General features: G+C 47.8%; 1 protein-coding gene across 1 annotated transcript in view; it reads right to left on the minus strand.

Annotated features, from left to right (window-relative positions):
- Window positions 1-5,310: 5,310 nt before the first annotated feature.
- Window positions 5,311-19,739, minus strand: part of CAPN13 (calpain 13) — a 65,808-nt gene continuing 51,379 nt past the window's right edge. Inside the window, exons 18-23 of the mRNA XM_074988407.1 lie at window positions 19,074-19,141; window positions 17,043-17,111; window positions 14,854-14,932; window positions 12,663-12,779; window positions 7,404-7,456; window positions 5,311-5,806 (exon numbers count right to left, since the gene is read on the minus strand). Coding sequence (XP_074844508.1) covers window positions 5,780-5,806; window positions 7,404-7,456; window positions 12,663-12,779; window positions 14,854-14,932; window positions 17,043-17,111; window positions 19,074-19,141 — 413 coding nt within the window. The 3' untranslated portion in view covers window positions 5,311-5,779. The remainder of the gene's footprint in view (window positions 5,807-7,403; window positions 7,457-12,662; window positions 12,780-14,853; window positions 14,933-17,042; window positions 17,112-19,073; window positions 19,142-19,739) is intronic.

Genomic DNA, 19,739 nt, shown 5'->3' on the forward strand with positions numbered 1-19,739 from the left:
CAAAAACATTTCCCATTAAATTAAACAATGAACTTCCTTTAAAATTGTTGGCCCTGAGTCTGCTATTATTTACAATTGCTTTACAGAAGTGCACATGGACTTAAGGCTGCTTGACAGCAGCTTGCAAGGCAGATCAGGAATGCTATCATGCATAAGAATAGGAGATCGCTTGCAGACAATAATCCCAAATATCCTTTATTCAGGGATGAAATGAGAGCAAATATTTTCCCCCAAGGTTTTACTGTCTTCTTCCATAGGCCTCTTCCCTTCCCTTCATCTTCAGAGGAAGTCCAGATTGCCCAAGGAAGAGTCCTTGTCCCGAAACATGAATACTATTAGCCCTGTGTTATTGGTCACAGAAAGCCCAGCTTATCAGTCAGGATGGTGTGGCTTGTTGAAAGTCACATTTGTTCTTGTCTGAAAGGCACTTGGGCTGCTTCACATTAAGAAACAAAGAGTCTGTACAGAATGTGGTGGAAGAGCTCGCAGAGGACAAAGGCAGCTAGGGGTAATTTAAAGCCTGCTGAGAAAATACATGTGCAAGAATCTGCACTCAGATTCACCTTTTGAGTTCTGTGGGACTTAAGTACCATTGAAACATGGAGATAGATATGTCTGATGGAAGGGACCTCATGAGTTCATCGAGTCCCAGCCCCTGCCCTCACAGGAGGACCTATTACCATCCCTGGCAGAATTTTTTTTTAAATCTAACCTGCCCCAGACCCTTGGAAGGCCCCCTCAGTGGTTGAATTCACTACCCTGGGTTTACAAGGCCAATGCACTCACCATTCCCTTCTCCCTCAGCCAGTAACGGGGGGTTTCTCTAAACCAGATTTTCTCAAATGCAGCCACCAGCAGGCTTTTCTTGTGGCCTTAGCCTTCTGGGCAGTGTGTGGGGAGGGGGAGGAGTAGGGTTACCCTATTAAAAAAGAGGACATCCCTGAGGGGGAATGTATCTGTATCAGTATCTACCAATTCATGCTGTATTCATGTGTTAGAGACTATGTACAGCACATGAATACAACGTTAGTTGGTAGATACTAGCACGGATACAGTCCCTCCCAGGGGTGTCCTCATCTTTGAAAGGTCAAATATGATAATCCTAGGAAGGAGTAAAGCAGTGTTGCCTCGTTAGGGCCACCAGCAGGGGTGGGACTGTGTCCCCCTTGGGAAGGAAACATGCTGGGGCAGCAGGCAGCTAGTGAGTTCCTCATTTTCTTGGGCACAGTAAGGTTGGGATTCAGCCCCCGGATGGCAGGCATAGGCTCTGACTGTGGAGTTCCCCCAGCCATTTCCTCCCAAATCCAGCTCCCACTGCCCCCGCATCCAGGGCTTAATTTGCCCCCAGGCTTGCCAGGGCTGAATAAATGTGCTGGTGCGAAAAGTGATACTTTTATGTGTGCTAGTATCACCTTTCACAGTAGCAGACTTGCTAGCTAATCAGTCTTAAAAAGCAAGCAAAAATAAACAAAGAAGATAAGAATGTGCAAAGCCCCTTACTTGTATTTCTGTTCTACTTAGGTCTTGTAAGGAACAGAGACAACGGAACATCACTTTTATAGTCTGCAGAATGATTCAAAACATACTAATGATATATGGAGATGCTCAGCTCATAGCACTGGAAGGGACCTCAGGAGGTCAAGTCCAGTCCCCTGCTCTCTTAGCAGGACCAAGCACCATCCCCTTTATATGTATAATTTTGCCACAGATCCCCAAATGGCCCCTTGAAGAATTGAACTCACAACCCTGGGTTTAGCAGGCCAATGCTCAAACACAATTCAATATATTCATTTGTTTTCCCTAAAATGAAATATTTCAGGAAAAATTGTCAGTGTCGCCACCAGCAAGAGTTGGTGATTGCACTCTGAGGCTTCCAAAACTACAGTGAACTCCATGGGACCAAGAGGTTGCTGGATAGTCAAGTATTCTGGATAATAGCGAGTTCTCACACTAGGTGGGAGTGCAGAGGAGTCTGGCGTATGCACACACAATGGCGGTGCTGAGGGCGCTGCCCCACTGAGGGGCAGGGTTTGCTCACGCTCTGTACGCAAACCCCAGCCCTGAGACTGCTTCTCTGCTCAGCAGACACTGGGTGGGAGCACGGAGAGAGCAGAGGAGCCTGCCAGCTGCACTCACACACAGCACGGGGGGATGGAGGGCAGAGGAGGACACAATGTTGAGTGCTGCCCTGCAGCCCTCTGTGCTGCGTGAGTGCAGCCGACAGGCTCCTCTGCTCTGCTCCTGCCTGGTGTCCACTGACCAGCGCTGCCTGGCTGTGACTTATCCTCTTATTCCAGGGTGCTGGTTAATCAGACAGCAGTTAAACAAGTGTTGGTGTAGGAACTCCTGCTTTTAAACTCTGTTCTCTTCACATCTAGTTCAATACAAACTGCCCATGGGGGCGCACAGTGTAACCATCACCCAACAAATCATTCATGACAACATGGACCAGTCAGAGCACTCAGCTCCATTTGCTGTGTTCTGTGGCACCCTCTGGATGACAAGCGGGGGTCAGAGATGCGGTTCCCATATCCCCACAGGTCCCTGAATGCCAGCACGGTGTCGTGCATCATCCCGCAGCCTTTGTTCAATAGCCGTTAGCCTCTGGGGCTTAACGCATTTCACGCTAAGTGGGGATCAGGAACAACTGTGTGTGCACATGACCCATGTGACCAGCCACATGCTACAGCCAATGGCAAGCCACCAAAGCGACCAGTTCATGAACACCCCATTGGCTGAAATTCATTCAGCAGATTGTTAGGTGAAAACAATAACTAATGATATTTGCAGGAGACGGGAATCAGCTGATGAAGGGTTCGTGAACAGATAAGAGCAACTTTGGCATATCATTTGTAACCGATAATAATAACTTCACTTCCCCCAGGGCAAAGTCCTCCTATCACACTGGTGCCATAATTACACGAGGATACCCTGCGATACAATGTACCCGCTCAGGGGTGGGCAGGTTTGCAAACATTTCTGTGGTGCCCAGAAAACCCAGAGCCTGCACCCCTCCCCCACTCAGACTCCCTCCCCCTCACCTTGGGGAGGGGTGAGGGCTCAAGGAGGGAGTTTGGGTGCTGGGTGCAGGCTGTGGGCTGCAGCGGGGGGATGCAGGATATGGGAAGGAGCTGGGTGCAGGAGGGTCGAGGCTTGGGGGAGCTTGGGTGGAGGTGGGAGTCTGGGTGCAGGCTTTGGGAGTGAATGTGGGTGTAGGAGGAGGGGAGGGTTACAAGCTGTCTCTGGCCTTGGGCAGAGTGTGGGGGCAGGTCATGCGTGTAGGCTCCAGCAGGGAGTTGGGGAGGGGCTATGCAGGGCAGCAGGAGGGCCAGAAGGACACAGGAGCTAGGGAGCACAGAGGGAAGCAGGTGGTGAATTTTGCTGGAGCCCAGCCCCGGGCCAGGAATATTCCTGGTGCTAGGGCACCATGGGCCAAATAACTCACCGTCTTTACCAGTGGTTCCAAAATGGTGTTGCATGGAACCCTGGCGTTCCGTGACGTGAAAATAAGGGGCCGCGAGACAATTCCATTATAACAACATTTTATGATTTTTGAAAACATAATGAATGTTTAAGCATTTATAAATTTTAATAAAACCAATTTGTGTTTTCCATGATAAGTCTGCCTGTGTCATGCCAGCTTAGCCAGAGTGGGGATGATGATGTCACTATTCAGCGCTGCTGGTACGATCGTCTCTTATATTCCACCACAGATCCCTATACTCACTGTCAGGGAGAGTGGATCGTTTTAGGGTGGCTTAGGTCAAGAATATTCAGCTTCATCAAGATGTCCAATTTGTCAGTTATTACCCTTCTCCAGCACATACTTGTGCAAATCTGGGTTTTCAAATAACATAGCAACACAAATGAAATACAGAAATCGATTGAACGCCATGCCCAACACACCTATCCAACCTTCCAGTATTAAACCAAATATAAAAAGAATTTGCCGAGAAAAGAAGAAAAACCACTCTTCCCATTGAAAACTGCCAGTATGATACATATGAGTTTTTGAGCTTTATTTTTGTACGCATTAAATGTGCTTTTTGGCTTGAAATGTGGTCAATTAAACTACATGTTGACCTCATGACCTTGTTTAGCTTTTGTTTATTATTATCCTTACTTATTGGTGGTCTGCTTTTTCAGCGCCATATATGAGACTGTTATTGGGGCTCCACTAAATTCTTTTGTGTTTAAAAGGGTTCCATGGCCAAACAAATTGGGAAACACTGGTTTATACGGCAGCTGTCCTACACATACCATCCTCTTGCTAGGTGAATGTCATCGCAATGCAGCTTCATTGCCCCAGAACACCATGCTCCAGCAAAGGGCTAATGCCTCAGCTGGCTTCTCAGCCAGGAAACTTTTAGCAAGGCTGGATTTTCTAACACGCACACTGCACACTTACACAGGGGAGTTGATTTTGCATAGATGTGCCCACTGGGACGTGCAGACGCAGGGCTGGCACATGCAAAACTAGGAGTATCGGCAAAAATTTGGAGCAACCCCAATCATCTCTTCGATGATTGTAGAAAGGTGGGGTGGTTCTGCTCTTCAGCAGGAGCATCATGTCCTGCTCCTATGCAGGGGAAAGGAGAGGGTCTGGCATGGGCTAGCAGAGGCAGGAGCTGAGTACGTATTGACAGCCAGCTCCTCCATCCATGCTCGGAGGGGCGCTGGTGAGGTCATGGGCTGGCTGTGCTCTGGAACCTTCCAAGCCTCCCTTCCATGTGGCCACTTATAGAGAATGCTGGGCAGAAGATTAGGCCCATTGTGCAACCCATAGCTGGTTGTTTGAGAGCATGGCCTTTCATATAGTGCAAGCCAAGGGTCTATTTCTGCAAGGTGCTGGGTACCCCCAAATTCCCACTGGCTGCAGTGTGAGCCAAAAGCTCTTGGCTCTTCCCAGGAGATGCTCAGTACAATGCAGCTTCAGGTTCCAAGCCTGTAGGAGAAACCACACTAATTCCACAAGGAAATCTCAGGATGAATCCTGCACCCTGAACACTATAGCACAAACTAAGCCCATCTCAGCCATAGTTCTGAGTCCTCTGGGTTCTGTCCCTGCACATACTTACCCTTTGGGTTTTTTTTCTTCTGTTTGCTTCTAAGTACACAGTAGAGCAACGAAGGGTCCTGTGGCACCTTATAGACTAACAGAAAAGTTTAGAGCATGATGCTTTCCAGCATCTGAAGAAGCGAGTTAACTCACGAAAGCTCATGCTCTAAACTTTTCTGTTAGTCTATAAGGTGCCACAGGACCCTTCGTTGCTCTACAGATCCAGACTAACACGGCTACCCCTCTGATACTTAAGTACACAGTGTGCATCTTAACTGCCTCCAGTACAAGAGAGAGGCTGGAAGAATTCCATCACAGCTTCCTTTGAAACATCAGATTATGTGTATTGTAATTCCATTCCCCCAGGAAGGCTCATATCAGATGTAGCTTCAGGGTTGCTGTTGTATTTTTTAACTCAAATTTCCAGCTCGGTTGATAAGAAAATCAAATGACTTTGCTGCAGGTCATACAACAGATCAGAGGCAAAGCTGCAACAAGAACTCAGGAGCCTTCCGCTTCTTCCAGTCCCTTTGCTCTAACATTAGCCCTGACTGTCTCCTGTTCTGCCTCTGTTTACCTACTGCCTATGGTCACAGCCACTGTCTCCCACTGACAGTGTATTGGAGCACGGGTGTGTCATGGCATTTAGGAACTTTTTCCTCAGCGTTAGCACATGATCGAGGTGACTCCGTACCAGCAGTGTAGAGCCATATCGCCTTCTTAACAGTACATGCTAAATATCAGCCACTGGGAGAATGAAAAAAAACATAGGTAGACACTTACAGTAAATCTAAAGAGCAGATGCATAATAACTTAGCACTTAAATACTGGAGCACAACAATTTCTATGACACGGTCTAAGGGGAAGAGGTTGGTAACATAATATTGGCACATTCTCCTTGTTTCCAGCTGCTAAATTGCACTAAAGAGTTTCCTAATGTTACTCTTCTATGTCAATAATTGCCAACGATTGTGGGGTGAGGGTAAGCGGAAGGGGAGGTAGTCTGCATTATTAGTAATCAGAGCATGGATAGTCTTTTAAGGTGATCATCTTGAGGACCACACAATGAACCCGGCCGAGGCAGTTATTAGTCATTTGTACTGTGCAGGAAAGATGTAACTAACTCAGAGCCGTGCTACTAAGCTACCCAAATTGGTGCCAATTGGCTTTTTGGGGACAGTCCAAATGAGATATGGGCAACTGCATAAAGAAAAATGTTACAGCCTCCTACAGTAATAGTCCCAAAGGCTCTGAGAAGATGGAATGTTCTGGATTATTACTGTAGCATATGGCAATGTTTCTAAGCGGAGGTAAACTGGTTACAGCCCACTTCAGCAGACTATTGTGCTTTAAAGAGCAAAGGTGCCCATTTGTCTTCTGTTTCTTTCTTTAAACCCAGCCACTGTCATGCTTCTGCAACGACCGATGAACGTTGGGAAAAGAGGGTATGCCTCGTCGGCACTGGAAACACCACATAACTCTCCTGGGCTACGTCTACATGAGCCCCAAATTTCGAAATGGCCACGCAAATGGCCATTTCGAAGTTTACTAATGAAGCACTGAAATGCATATTCAGCACCTCATTAGCATGCGGGCGGCAGCGGCACTTCGAAATTGACGCGGCTTGCCGCCGCGCGTCTTGTCCAGACGGGGCTCCTTTTCGAAAGGACCCCGCCTACTTCGAAGTCCCCTTATTCCCATGAGCTCAATTTTGAAGTGCCGCTGCCGCCCGCATGCTAATGAAGCGCTGAATATGCATTTCAGCGCTTCATTAGTAAACTTCGAAATGGCCATTTGCGTGGCCATTTCGAAGTTTGGGGCTTGTGTAGACACGGCCCTGGAAAGATTGTGCTCTGTGAGAGCAGAAAATAGTCTGTTCATAGGGCCAGATCCTCATAATGGACAAGTGTCCAGCTACTTGCTGGTGACAGAAGTTATGGAACCTGAGGGAAATATTTGGGAAAAGTCTTGGGTTGCATTGGCCCTCCGTTCCAAAGCAAAGACACCCTCCAACCCTGCTGCAGTCCTATAAGAGGAACAGTAACCCCAATAAATGCATCGAGCCTCCAGATTACTTACGTGGAGAGGCAGTTGCTTACTGACAGTGAGGGAGGCTATAATGCTTTGAGCTTCCCCACATTTACACATAATCACTTCACATATTGCAATGACACGGGCACTGAGAGAAACACACAGTCCTCAGTGCTTGAGCTATGTTGTTTCTATCGCAGGAAGAATAGGATCTGCTACTTAGTCTCCTGTGTACTTTAATTTGGGGTATGCCTCACAGACCTGAGGAGAACAAGAGTCCATGAGGACAGCAAAGGGCACAAATTCTACTCACCTCTGTTGCAGTGAAGGAAATCTTTCCATCCTTTGCTAAATTACGAAATACACCTGGGGAGAGCAGAGACCATTTCACTTCAATAGGAGGAGGTAGGAGGAACATGCAACATGTAAGAACAAAGTTGTTTCCATTCTGGAACAGCCCAGCTGTGCTGAGGCCTTGTTTACGCTGCCATGAGCTGTCAGCTGAAGTTATGCAACTTCAGCTATGTGCATAACATAGCCACGTATTTAGATCTGCTTACTACAGTACCTTCAACACGGCAAGTCAACAGCTGGCACTCTCCCATTGTCTCTGCTTACTCTTCTTGTTTTGGTGGAGTACCAGAGTCAACAGGGGAGCACTCAGAGGTCAGTTTATGGATCTGCAGTAGATGCAATAAATTGATCCCTGCTGGATTAATCACTGCCCCTTTGCGCCAGCCCATAGTGAAGACAGGACCTTTGTCCAGCATTCTATTTCCCACACTAGCTGATGCTAAAGATTCACAGGCACCTGGGGATATGGAGATCCAGATTTACAGAGGTGCTGATTTTTTCATATTTGCTATCTGATCACCCTAGGTATGACACATACACAACACTTCTCCCTAAGAGATGAGAAGAAAGCCCCAGCATATCTGTTCTTTGACACCTGGTGATCACTGTATTCCTGCAAACAACTCGTGTGATCATGAAGTCCTGCAAACCTATCATCAACCAGTAACTTCAGGTCTGTCTCTGTTTGTATAGTTGTCAGAACTAAAGGTGGTCAAAACTTGTTCAACAAATGTTTGACTTTGGAAAATGCCAATTTAGCGAAATCTAAGTGTTTCATCACAATATATTGTTTTGGTGAAATTTTGTTTTAAAAAGATCAAAAGGGCAGCATTTCCATAAGGCTGAAATATAATGTCAATTTTTCGTATTGAAAGTTTCATATTAAAGTGGAAGCAGAACATTTCACTTGACCTGAAAAATTATTTTGTGCATTTCTTATGATATTTTCACTTTGTTTAGACTCCGAATGAAAACAAACTTTGAAATCCTGGCATTTCCTACAACTTATCAGATTCCCACCCAGCTCTAGTCAAAATATCTTGTGACCCTCCCAAAGCTCAAAGCTGGTTGGAAGATCCAGCACCATAGAAACATAGGGTTGGAAAGAACTACAAAGGTCAACAAGTCCAGCTGTCAGCCCTTTTGGACCTTAGATCCATCTGTAAATTTTGACCTGTTGGCTACGTCTACACGTGCACCCAACTTCGAAATAGCTTATTTCGATGTTGCGACATCGAAATAGGCTATTTCGATGAATAACGTCTACACGTCCTCCAGGGCTGGCAACGTCGATGTTCAACATCGACGTTGCTCAGCCCAACATCGAAATAGGCACAACGAGGGAACGTCTACACGGCAAAGTAGCACACATCGAAATAAGGGAGCCAGGCACAGCTGCAGACAGGGTCACGGGGCGGACTCAACAGCAAGCCGCTCCCTTAAAGGGCCCCTCCCAGACACACTTTCATTAAACAGTGCAAGATACACAGAGCCAACAACTAGTTGCAGACCCTGTATATGCAGCACAGACCCCCAGCTGCAGCAGCAGCAGCCAGAAGCCCTGGGCTAAGGGCTGCTGCCCACGGTGACCACAGAGCCCCGCAAGGGCTGGAGAGAGAGTATCTCTCAACCCCCCAGCTGATGGCCGCCATGGAGGACCCCGCTATTTCGATGTTGCGGGACGCGGATCGTCTACACGTCCCTACTTCGATGTTGAACGTCGAAGTAGGGCGCTATTCCCATCCGCTCATGGGGTTAGCGACTTCGACGTCTCGCCGCCTAACGTCGATTTCAACTTCGAAATAGCGCCCAACACGTGTAGACGTGACGGGCGCTATTTCGAAGTTACTGCCGCTACTTTGAAGTAGCGTGCACGTGTAGACGCAGCCGTTGAGACCTAGGAAATATGTTTAGTGCAAAAAGAATATGGATCTCTAAATAGTTCTTCCTTACCATATATAATACATGTGAATGTAAAAAGTACTGAATAAGTACATGCTGCATACCTGAGTGAGGGCTCCTGGCTAGGGTTACCAACTTTCTAATTGCACAAAATCAAACACCCCCCTGGTACACCTTCTTTTGCAATCCCTTCCCCATCCCCCACCCTCCCTCACTTTTACAGGGCTGGGGCAGAGGGTGGGGGCCTGGGAAGGGGCAGGGCCATCCTTTAAGATTTTTGGTGCCCTATGCAGCCGAGCCCTTGCACCCTCCAGCCCCTGCGAGGGGGTGGGAGGAAGAGAGGAAGGGCATTCCATGGAGCAGGGCTTTGTGCTGGGCCATGCGGGCAGGAGCTGTACAGGAATGGGCAGGAGGAGGGCAGGGATGCTACTGGGGGAGCAGACAGACTGAGGAGCTCCAGGCTGGCAGGTGCGGGGCATGGAGTGTTGTGGTTGGGGGTTGGGGTCGACAGGGCTGGAGGCAGAGCAGCAGGCCAGGGGATTGGGTCTGACGGGGCTGGGGAACTGGAGCTGACATGGCCAGGAGGCAGAGCAGGTAGCTGGGGGATTGGGTCCAACATGGCTGGGAGGTGGAGTGGGGTGGGGAGGGCTGAGGGGTTGGGTTTGACTGCCTGGGAACTGAAGCAGAGGGGCAGGGAGCCGGGAAGTTCAGTCCAATGGTGCTGGGAGGCAGAGCAGAGGCTGGGAATTGGGATCATCAGAGCTGGTGCTGCCAGTGGCGGCCCCAGGTATATGCAGCACAGAAGACTACTAAATGTAGTGGTGCCCTATGCAGCTGTGTATGCCTAAGGATGAAGCTGGGAGACACTGAGGCCTCTGTCATGGGGCCAGGGCTGAGGGGTTTGGGTGTGGGAGGAGACTCTAGGAAGGGGCAGGAGGTTGGGGGTGCAGGAGAGGGCTGGGGGAGCAGGTTCCCAGAAGCATTTACCATGGCTCTCAGTAAGCTATAGCCAGGCTCCTGCTGGGGTGCATGCATAGCCACAAAAGCTCATTCACTGCCCTGGCGTCCACAGGCACCACCCCTGCAGCTCCCATTTGTAGTGATTCCCTGCCAATGGGAGCAGAGGCAGCACGCGCAGCCTCCCTGCAGCTCAGGACTGCTGGGAGCTGACAGCCACTTTCAGGTGCCATGAAGAGCCTGGACTGGTAGGGAACCTGCCTTAGCCCTGGGCCCTGCTGTACTTCCAACTAGAGCTGTTAATGGCCCAGTCATTGGTGCCGACTGGAGCTGCCCGGGTCCTTTTTTCAACTGGGCATTCAGGTCAAAAACTAGATGCTTGGCAGCCCTATCTGGCACCGAGGGACTGGCGGGGGCTGTGCTTGCCAGAGCTGAGGCAGTGTTCACTCCAGTTCGGCCCAGCCCGCCTCTTGTCATTATGACAGAGGAGCAGCTGGGTCAAACATGAGCAGTGCTGTGACTCAGTGCACTGGGTCGCAACACCTAGGGTAGGTTAAGGGTATAAACATGCTTCAAACTGGTTCCTTGACATGGTTGCGGCAATGTGGATCAGGCCTACTCATCTTCCTAGGAATCAAGTGCAGCACTAACGTCATCTACTTCAGTCAGAAATGAATCACTAGCGGCTTCTGTAGCTCCAGTTAAGTATGGTTGAAAGTAGACGCTGCTTTTGTTTCGGTCATAACTCTCTGGTTACCTTGAGAATATGAGTAATAATTTAATGGGACAAATTTTATCTTCCCTTCCAGCTTCACTTCATGAAGGTAGTCTGTCTCTTATTCCAGTTTGGCCCTGTTATACTCTGCTGATTTGCAATATTTGGGAAAAAAGAAGTATTGTATTAAGCTTTCTGAAAAACGATAATTGACAGACTGAAGTGCCTTTGAAGTGTTTGTTACAGACACCCGTGGAACTTTCAGCAATTCCTTTCTAAATGGATTTAAGGATCTTTATACCAGCACTTACTGTGCAGGAGGCTTTTATCAAACCATTTATTTAAAAAAAAAATGCAAAAATGGATACATTTGTCACCATAAGAAATTCTATCCACAATGAAGGATGTTAATCGTTTTGGAAATATTGAGCTTCTAAAGTTGTTGTTCCACTTCATACACGTTTTCATTAAGAGTTAGAACTGGAGATTCTAAATTTAGAGTTGACTCTGCTATCCAGCCTTGAAATAATGCCTGAAAGCATCATAAGGGGTCACTAGGTGGCCAATCATGGATCCATGTCCTCAGGGCTTGGATCTTCAAAGGTATGTAGAGGGCTATGTTCCACTGAACTCCAACAGGCACCTAAACAACTGAGGATAAGGACCCAGGATACCAGCTGACCTGCAAGAGAGTTCAGATAACTCCCACTGGAGTCAATGGGAACTGCTTGTATTCACCAGTAGAATAGGTCTCTAGTAGTTGCAGTTCAGACTTGTGAGTGGCTGCTCAAGGTTCCTTCTCCTAACCTTAATGACAAGCCTGGTCAGGGGTGCTCCATCCCTTCCTACCTCCGATGCAGTTGTATGTGCCCCTCCCCTTAACAGAGCTTGAGTTTCTCCAACCCCCTCCAGCCCAAGAATGCACATCACTGATTACAGGTAGCAGATGCTGACTAAGACAATCAGTCTTAAGGCCCAATATATTTCAGGGGTCCCCTCCCCCTCACAAGGCCGCATGACCCAGGTTTCAAGCTCCCAGCAATGGTTAGTCCAGTCGGGTGGGAGAAGGACAAAGCCTTATATGTTGCACACCCACCTCCACTCCACTAAGGACCCAGAGCCTGCTGGGGCAGCATGCACAGGGGACGGGGTCAAATCAGCCAGGAAAACAATGCCTTGGGCATGTTTGCCAACAGGGCTCTGATGGAGCCATGCTTGGAAAAGCTGTTCTCTTCTGGCAACGTCTCCATCGGGGAGTAGCAGCCACCGCAGTCCTGCCAGTTGCTGTCTCCCAGCATGGAATCTCCCATTAAAGGACAGCTGCCCCTGTGGTTGAATGCGGCCCGACGTCTGGTAAACTGGTGTCAAGTCCCCGAAAGGCAGTAGGACATTGACCTAGCCCAACTCCTGCACTGTAGCGGGTTCATTCTTTCTACACCATTCCCAATGGATGAGCATCTGTCTCCTGTTCTTGGTACCTCCAGCAAGGACAATTCATTCCCTACATTGGCAGGCAACCAGGGCCATTCAGCTGCTCTGTCCTTCATCTGTAGTACTAAGGATATGGCAATAAATGGCTGCTGCAGTGTAAGCTCATGTTACAAGAACCTCCCAGAACTCCAGCTAGCCAGGCACATGACTTACTTGCCATGGTTTCAAACCGGATCATACAGCAGACAAAATCGGGCAAGCAAGTTCTCATGGAGGAATCACCGTACCTCAGAGCTATCAGATGGAGGAGCTCGTCATTGACAGCCAGGCCTATGAGCAAAGAGGCAGAAAGGGCAGTGAACGTGATAGCAACAGGAGAAAGCAAAATCCAGCCATCCTCTGAAATGGCAGGGAACTGGAGCTGTTAGGTACACCCAGTTTATATACCTACCAAGTGACCCATCCCTACCAACGCCCCTTGCGATAATAACTCCCTCTTGGAGGTGCCTCACAAATAAAATCCAGTCAAAATTTCTGTAGCTTAACATACTTAACATTTAGCAGCATTCTTGGAGTTAATTAGGCCCTCATCAGCTACTGCTGGGTCTGATTATTCCCCTGTAAGAAAAACCTATGCAGAGGGCTAGAGAAGCAGTCGCTTGGAGATAAAAAGAATCTCGCCTGGGTTGTTTGGGGTGGAGGAGGCACAGTAGAGTGTGCCTGGTGGGGGGACGTCTCCCCTTCAAAAACCTCTTAGCCAGGACACTGCACTGAATTTACATTTTTGGAACAATCCTCCTTTATCCAACCAGATTTGGCCTGGGTACAATCTTCCTCCGTGTTTTATACCATAGTGCCTTTATTACAATATCATCCCTACAGATGATTTGGTACATTAGAAATACATTACAGATCCCTACACTCAGAGCCTCCTGCTACATCCCAATGACGCAGCATTAATCTCAAGAGACCATGTTATGCCTTCCTCTTGGAAAAAAAAATCAGCCAACTTTGTGGCTTCCGTTGATTATGTTTTGCCTGAAGTTCCCCATAGGGGAAAAATTATATTATACTGGCTAATGTAACTTAAGTAGCCATTTAGCTAAATGGAAGCATCTCTAATCCAGATGTGTTGGGCAGGAGCTTCCTCTGGGTTATCCTATCGCATATAAATTCAATCATGCAACAGAAACTGGATGGCTTACTTAAAACTGCAGCTCTAGTCTAGCCAACAGAGGGCAGTGCAAACTAAATAAAAGGTCAAAACAAAAAAGCAGTCAAGTAGCACTTTAAAGCCTAACAAAATAATTTATTTGGTGAGCTTTCGTAGGACAGACCCACATCTTCAGACCATACCCATATTGGACAGACTTCAAACTCTCTTAGACAAAGAGTTAATGGGCACAAAACAGACATAAAAACACTCCTGATCCACAAACCTGTTAGCAGACATTTTAATGGAGTGGGCCATTCTGTTAATGACTTAAGAGTTTGTGTATTACTGAAGAGGAATTGTCACAACACTCTTCAAAGAGAAGCTGCTGAACTCCCTTTTATATTCAAATTCAACACATTAGCACGTGGTTTGAACAGGGATGGGAATTTTCTGGGTCACTATAGAGGCTCCTTTGCATACTTGGCTTAATCCAATTTCCTGACTTTCCCTCACCCCTTCTGCCCCTCTACTCTCTGATTTGCTCACCTTGATAATTTTTTTTCTGATTTGTCCACCTTGATTATTGGTTTTGGTTCTCTGTGCCTTAAATACTGAGTCTGTTCTGGTATGGCTATGGTCTGAAGAAGTGGGTCTATCCCACGAAAGCTCACCAAATAAATTATTTTGTTAGTCTTTAAAGTGCTACTTGCCTGCTCTTTTGTTTTGATAGTATATAGACAAGCACGGCTTTCTCTCTGTTACTAAATAAAAGGTCTTTCAATGCAAAATCTGTCACAGCCCTCGAGGGAGACTGGGTGAACTAGCACAGGTACAGGGCAGTGGTGGTTCAAACTTCTTTTGCTTCTTTCCCTTACTAGGTGCTTCATCTCAGATCAAGAGGCCTCTGGGAGTGAGATGGAAATTCAATTTTTCTTTGGCCTTTTTCCCGAGCTTTATTGGCCTTCCTGCCACTTGGCAAATATCCATCATGACCACCTACCCGAACAATGCTCTAATCAATTCCTGTGCAGCAGGACCACTCGTAGAGGAAACGGGTTCATCCCGAACCCTTCCTGAACCATTCTCTTTGGCATGGTTGCTTGGGGAATGGATAGCAATTGTTTTGTCCGTTTGAGATGTGTTACTTGCAGCTTGTGCCAGGAGTAGGATCTCATTAGGCTCTTCTCTGTTCCTTCCTTCCCCACCCTCATCTCTCCAACACTCTCCTCACAGCACAGCTGGACATACCTGCTCTCTGTACTGCATTCCTCAAATCTGAGACACCAAGGAATCCAGACCCAGCTCTCTCTTCCTTCCTGAAAATGTCCTAGAAAACAATTTTGATAGCATTAATCTTCTCACTTTTAAGCCAATACGGTGGCCCAAACGCGTGCTATGACTGAGCATGTTGGCCCCTTGCCAGTGCATTTCACTTTCTCCATAAGAAATTAGCATGGTGGAAACTCAGGACAGTGTCTGATGGGGGACTAGAATAAAAGACAACTTTCCAGAAAACCAGCTGGGAGATCTTTGTTCCTGGACTAAGGGCATTCACTCATGGGAACAGTGAGAGATGGGCGTTAATGCTCATCAGAGCATTGGCCTGGCCTAGTGCACAGAGACGAGGTGAGAAAGAAGACAGATGAGCAGTGACCACCTGGGGAGATCCCTCTGCCAACTAAGGCATTGAGGTGGAACTGCAAGGTAAAGAGATTTGAATGTTTATATAGGTGTGGCCTTTTGTGTATATAAGGTGACCATATTTCCCTATGGGACATGCTGGCAGGAGACAGCTTCCCGGCTGTGGCTGCCAAGCAAGTGCATCTCCTTGCTTGCCCCACACCTTGGGGCACCAGGAACGGGGCTACCACAACACAGGGGATCTCCCTGGCTGCCCCACACCTTGGGGTGCACAAAATGGGACTACTGCCCCATGGGGGGACCTCCCCAGCTGCCTTGGGGCACCGGGAATATGGTGGCAGCTACGCCGGTGTGGATCCCATTTTAACCATGCTGCGGGGAGCTGGGAATTGGGCAGCAGCTGCTCTCTTCTGCAAATACAGGGCAATCGGCCCCTTTGTTAAAGTAAATCTGGGCATCTCCCTGGCACCTACAACACAAGGCAGATGATCACCCCGTGTATATCCCTACATTCTTCTACTTGTCCAGACCAGAACATGTATCTCCATGACTCTGTCAACACACAGAGCTCTCCAATAAAGACTCAAGTAAAAGAGTAGTCTAAGACACTGGGCGGGGTGATTCAAACCAGTAGGCTCTGTTTTATTAAACAATAGGCTATGTACTCAGCTCCATTGACTTGAGTAGGGCTATGCCCACTTATACAGGAAAGAACAAGCTGGTCCAGTATGTTTAGCTCGGCCAAAAACCGCCCTGTGAGATACTAAGCACCTCCAAATGTTTATAGGCTGTCAATACCACGCAGTGAGGACAGTTGTTCAGGATAGCCCAAACCAGTCCAGAACTTCTGGGATCTCTTACTCTATCCGAGAGTCTTTTAAGGGAAGTTACGGGCGGGTGCTGGGGGGGGGGTGGGAAAGAGGGGCAGGGAGGAAGCCCTGTTGTTTGCATTGTGTAGAGAAGAAAACCAAAACCCGTATTGGCCTTGGAGAACGGACTTGCCATTAATTATATTACCAAGCACAACACAACTGGCTGCCATGAAATATGACCCTAACCTTCCACAGAGACCTCTGGGCAATAATAGGACCATAAATAGATGATCCAGTCTAAGGGCTTGTACTCTTCAAGGATACTCACTTTCTTGTTTAGGCCACTTACACAGATAAAGTCCCACTAAACTGTGGGACTATGCCTGTGTATATACAGTAAACTCTTTCATATCTGGCAGCCCCAGGATGGGGAAGTTGCTATATATTGAAATATTCTGGATGGTAGAGAGGTACACCTAGTAATGCATAACACTAAAGCGAAACAAGCTTAGATATTAAGAAACGAACAAATGCATGCAGAGTACTTTATTTACCAACAAATGTATTATTGTGCACTGTAAACTTATACTGTATTTGCTGTATTTATTTGTATTTACTTTCACCATGCTGGACCTACAGAAAAACGTAACTAACATTTACATATGGTTAACATGCCAGTTATTTGAGAGTTCTGGATGATAGAACGCCAGATATGAAAGAGTTTACTGTGTGTTTAGGAGTGGGACCGAACACCCTCTCTAACCTATTCCTTAGGATCTATCATAAGGCTGCCTTGATCATTCAGAAATCTTGATGTAGGCCTCCCTCCTTTTAAATTACAAGGCAGCAGCTTTATCTGCTAAGCTTCAGAGCCTGTTTTGTGGTCTGTCCCAAGTGGTATTTTAATTTCATACTGTCTGCATCCCATTGATTTAAAAATTCAACACAAGCCGAGAAATTGGGTTACTGACAGTTCACACGTACCTCGTATTTAACAAGCAGTTTCCAGAGGGGCTTAAATTCTTTCAGGGACAGTCTTCCAGTAGACCTGAGCTGCATGTGTTGTTAAGGCTTAAATGTTAGCAGGTTTCCTAACAGCAGGATGCTATTTAGGGCATAGCTTGCCTCTCCAAAAGGCAGAGGCAGGACCCCCCCCACCCCATCCCCCTCATATGACAAGAGCCCCAGAAAAGGTAACCTGCTGCCATGAAGGTTGGACTGTCAGGAGAAGGTGAAGAAGTATAGGGTATTCCAGGCAAGAGGCTAGGGCGTGAGAAGCTATAAAAATCCATAAAACAAATGTCACTTTAAGTGGTAACTATAAATGAGGGCCGTTAAGCAACAAAGTTATATAGTGCCTTTTACAGTGAGGGATCATGAGGCAATGTCAATGTATGCATGGCCCCTGGAAATACAGCCACCTTGGGGAAGAGCAAAAGATGCTGTGGTCTGGACCACCTTCTGCTCGCCTGGTCTGCACTGCTATTGAACTTGATTGCAGCACCAGTAGGCACCTCTGCCCTGGCTCTAATGTTATGCACCAGTAGAGGTGGGGGCATAGACTTGATGGTGGGCTAGCTCTGAATGGAGGTACTCAGGTGGCTGGGCAGGGCCTTGAGCAGAAGGGGAAGGGCCAGGGGCAGCCAGCCTTCAGCACCATGCAGACTGCATCGCGCCTCCCTCAGGGCCTCCCAGACTGTGCCACGCAGGGCTCTGGGAGCAATTTAATGCACCTGTGGCTCCAGCTGCAGCTACTGCTGTGGTAGTGGCAGTGGTGTTCCCAAGCCCTGGGCCCTTTACATTGCCAGGCCCTGGGGTAACTGCCCCCACTGCCCTCTGTGTCAGGGCCTTCTCCACAACATGCCGTTCTCCACAGGCCTGACTGCTTCTGGCCCCAGCGTCTCTTAGCACCAGAGTTGCCAAAGCCCCATGAAAGCAGAGCCGCCTGAGAGTGAAATGAGAAATGGTGCTTGGTGCTACCCTCAAACATGGCTGAAAAAAGCTGCTCCTGTCTGCAAAGGCCAGCACAGGTCACATTGTATAGGAGGTGGATAGCGTCATAAGGAATGGGGGTGGAAATCCCGCCTGACAAAAAATAGAAGAGGGGATGGGGAAAGTGGCCACGTCATCAGCCTTCCTGTGTCCTGCATTCAGCGGCCGTTCAGACTGCTGGGAAAGCTGGAAAGCAAAGAATGCCTGCTGGTCATTTTTATTCATTTGCTGCAATCTATAACGGTCTGGCGCTGTCTCAGAGTTATTCCAAGGCCCAGAACAAAAAGACAGCATGAAAGCATGCAGCGGGGAGAATTTATGTTGTTATCAAGGAGCTCTCTTGTTGTACAATAGCCAGCAATGCATTTCCAGCGTTGTCTTGTCAACAGTTGGAAGACTGTGCCATCCATCTAAATAGAAGAGCTACACACCAAAGGATTAATAGTTTGCCAGGCATTCATCAGTGATTCACCAGTGACACATTGCCTTTCCTCTGACATCAGCCAGACCTGAGTGGACAGCAGCAATGAAAGCCTCTTCCTTGTTTTTAGAGCCATGGGCTTGGTTTCCAATTCACAGGCAAGCCAAGACTGGGCAGGCAGAGAGAAAGGATGGGAAGAAGTAGTGTTCGATTGACCTGTACAGTGGATCTTACTGAATCCCAACCTAATCCTCTGGAATCTGAGTGGTGGGTCCAGGAGTGGGGCCAAAGCTGCTTAGGCACAATTCATGGAGAGCTCTGAAGAAGAGGACCATGTAATTATAATAGAACAGATTTTAAAATAACTAGGGAAGGACTAAAGGCACACAGGTTTTATCAGAGAACTCCTTACAGTAGATTCTCCCACAGAGGCAGGTGCATGGCAAAGCCCTGCATATATTGTGGGGAAATTATTTATATGCGCTTGCAGCCAATATTTATTTGCAGGCTGTCACAAGGAGGAAGCTCAGCTGAACCATAACTCAAGGAAAGGATGAGCTGCACGGGGTGGGGGAAGTTTATTGCCTATGCTGAAAGGATACATCCATTAGAGCTAAAATGCCTCTGCATGAATCGAAGCTGAATTCTCTGCCCTGGCTGGCTGTTAGATCTACAAGAATTGAAAAAACAAAAGCAAGCTGACAAAGAAGAAAAAAGGTGCCCTGGCTTAGCAAGGCTCCATCCAAGCCAATGTTAGGACGGGTAGATGGACCTTAGTCTAGTCCTCTAGAGATACATGTCTCTTAAGAACCCGGTGACCCAGCAGAGCCTGCTGCAAGTTTGGTCTGAGATGCACTGCAGAAGCCAGGTACATGGGTGTCAAACTTCTCAAATGGACCCCTTCTGAGGGGTGTCACACAGCTGGGACTCAAAGGTAGCTGTCTCACACAAATGTGGGGATTCCTCTCCTTTACTGTTGCTGGTCTGGGTCACACTACACCCAATACTTGAGCAGTAGAGACATTGGTGAAGGCCAGGACTAGATTTCCACCAGGGAGTATTGCAGATCAGCCTGCAGCTGACACAGCAGACCTGTGAGAGAGGTAAGGACTTGGGTCAAGGGGGCTCTGCAGGTCTGGTTAGAGAGTGGCATGAGGACTTGTGACTGGATCCCATAATAAAGCAGATGTGCTGCAGAACAGGGGTGGGGGCCTAAGCTGGGCTGTGTGGTGCTTTAGACCAGCCAGGCACTCGTCAGGTCAGGAGGA

This window comes from Carettochelys insculpta, chromosome 3 (genome assembly GCF_033958435.1).
Source record: "Carettochelys insculpta isolate YL-2023 chromosome 3, ASM3395843v1, whole genome shotgun sequence".
NCBI lineage: Eukaryota > Metazoa > Chordata > Testudines > Carettochelyidae > Carettochelys > Carettochelys insculpta.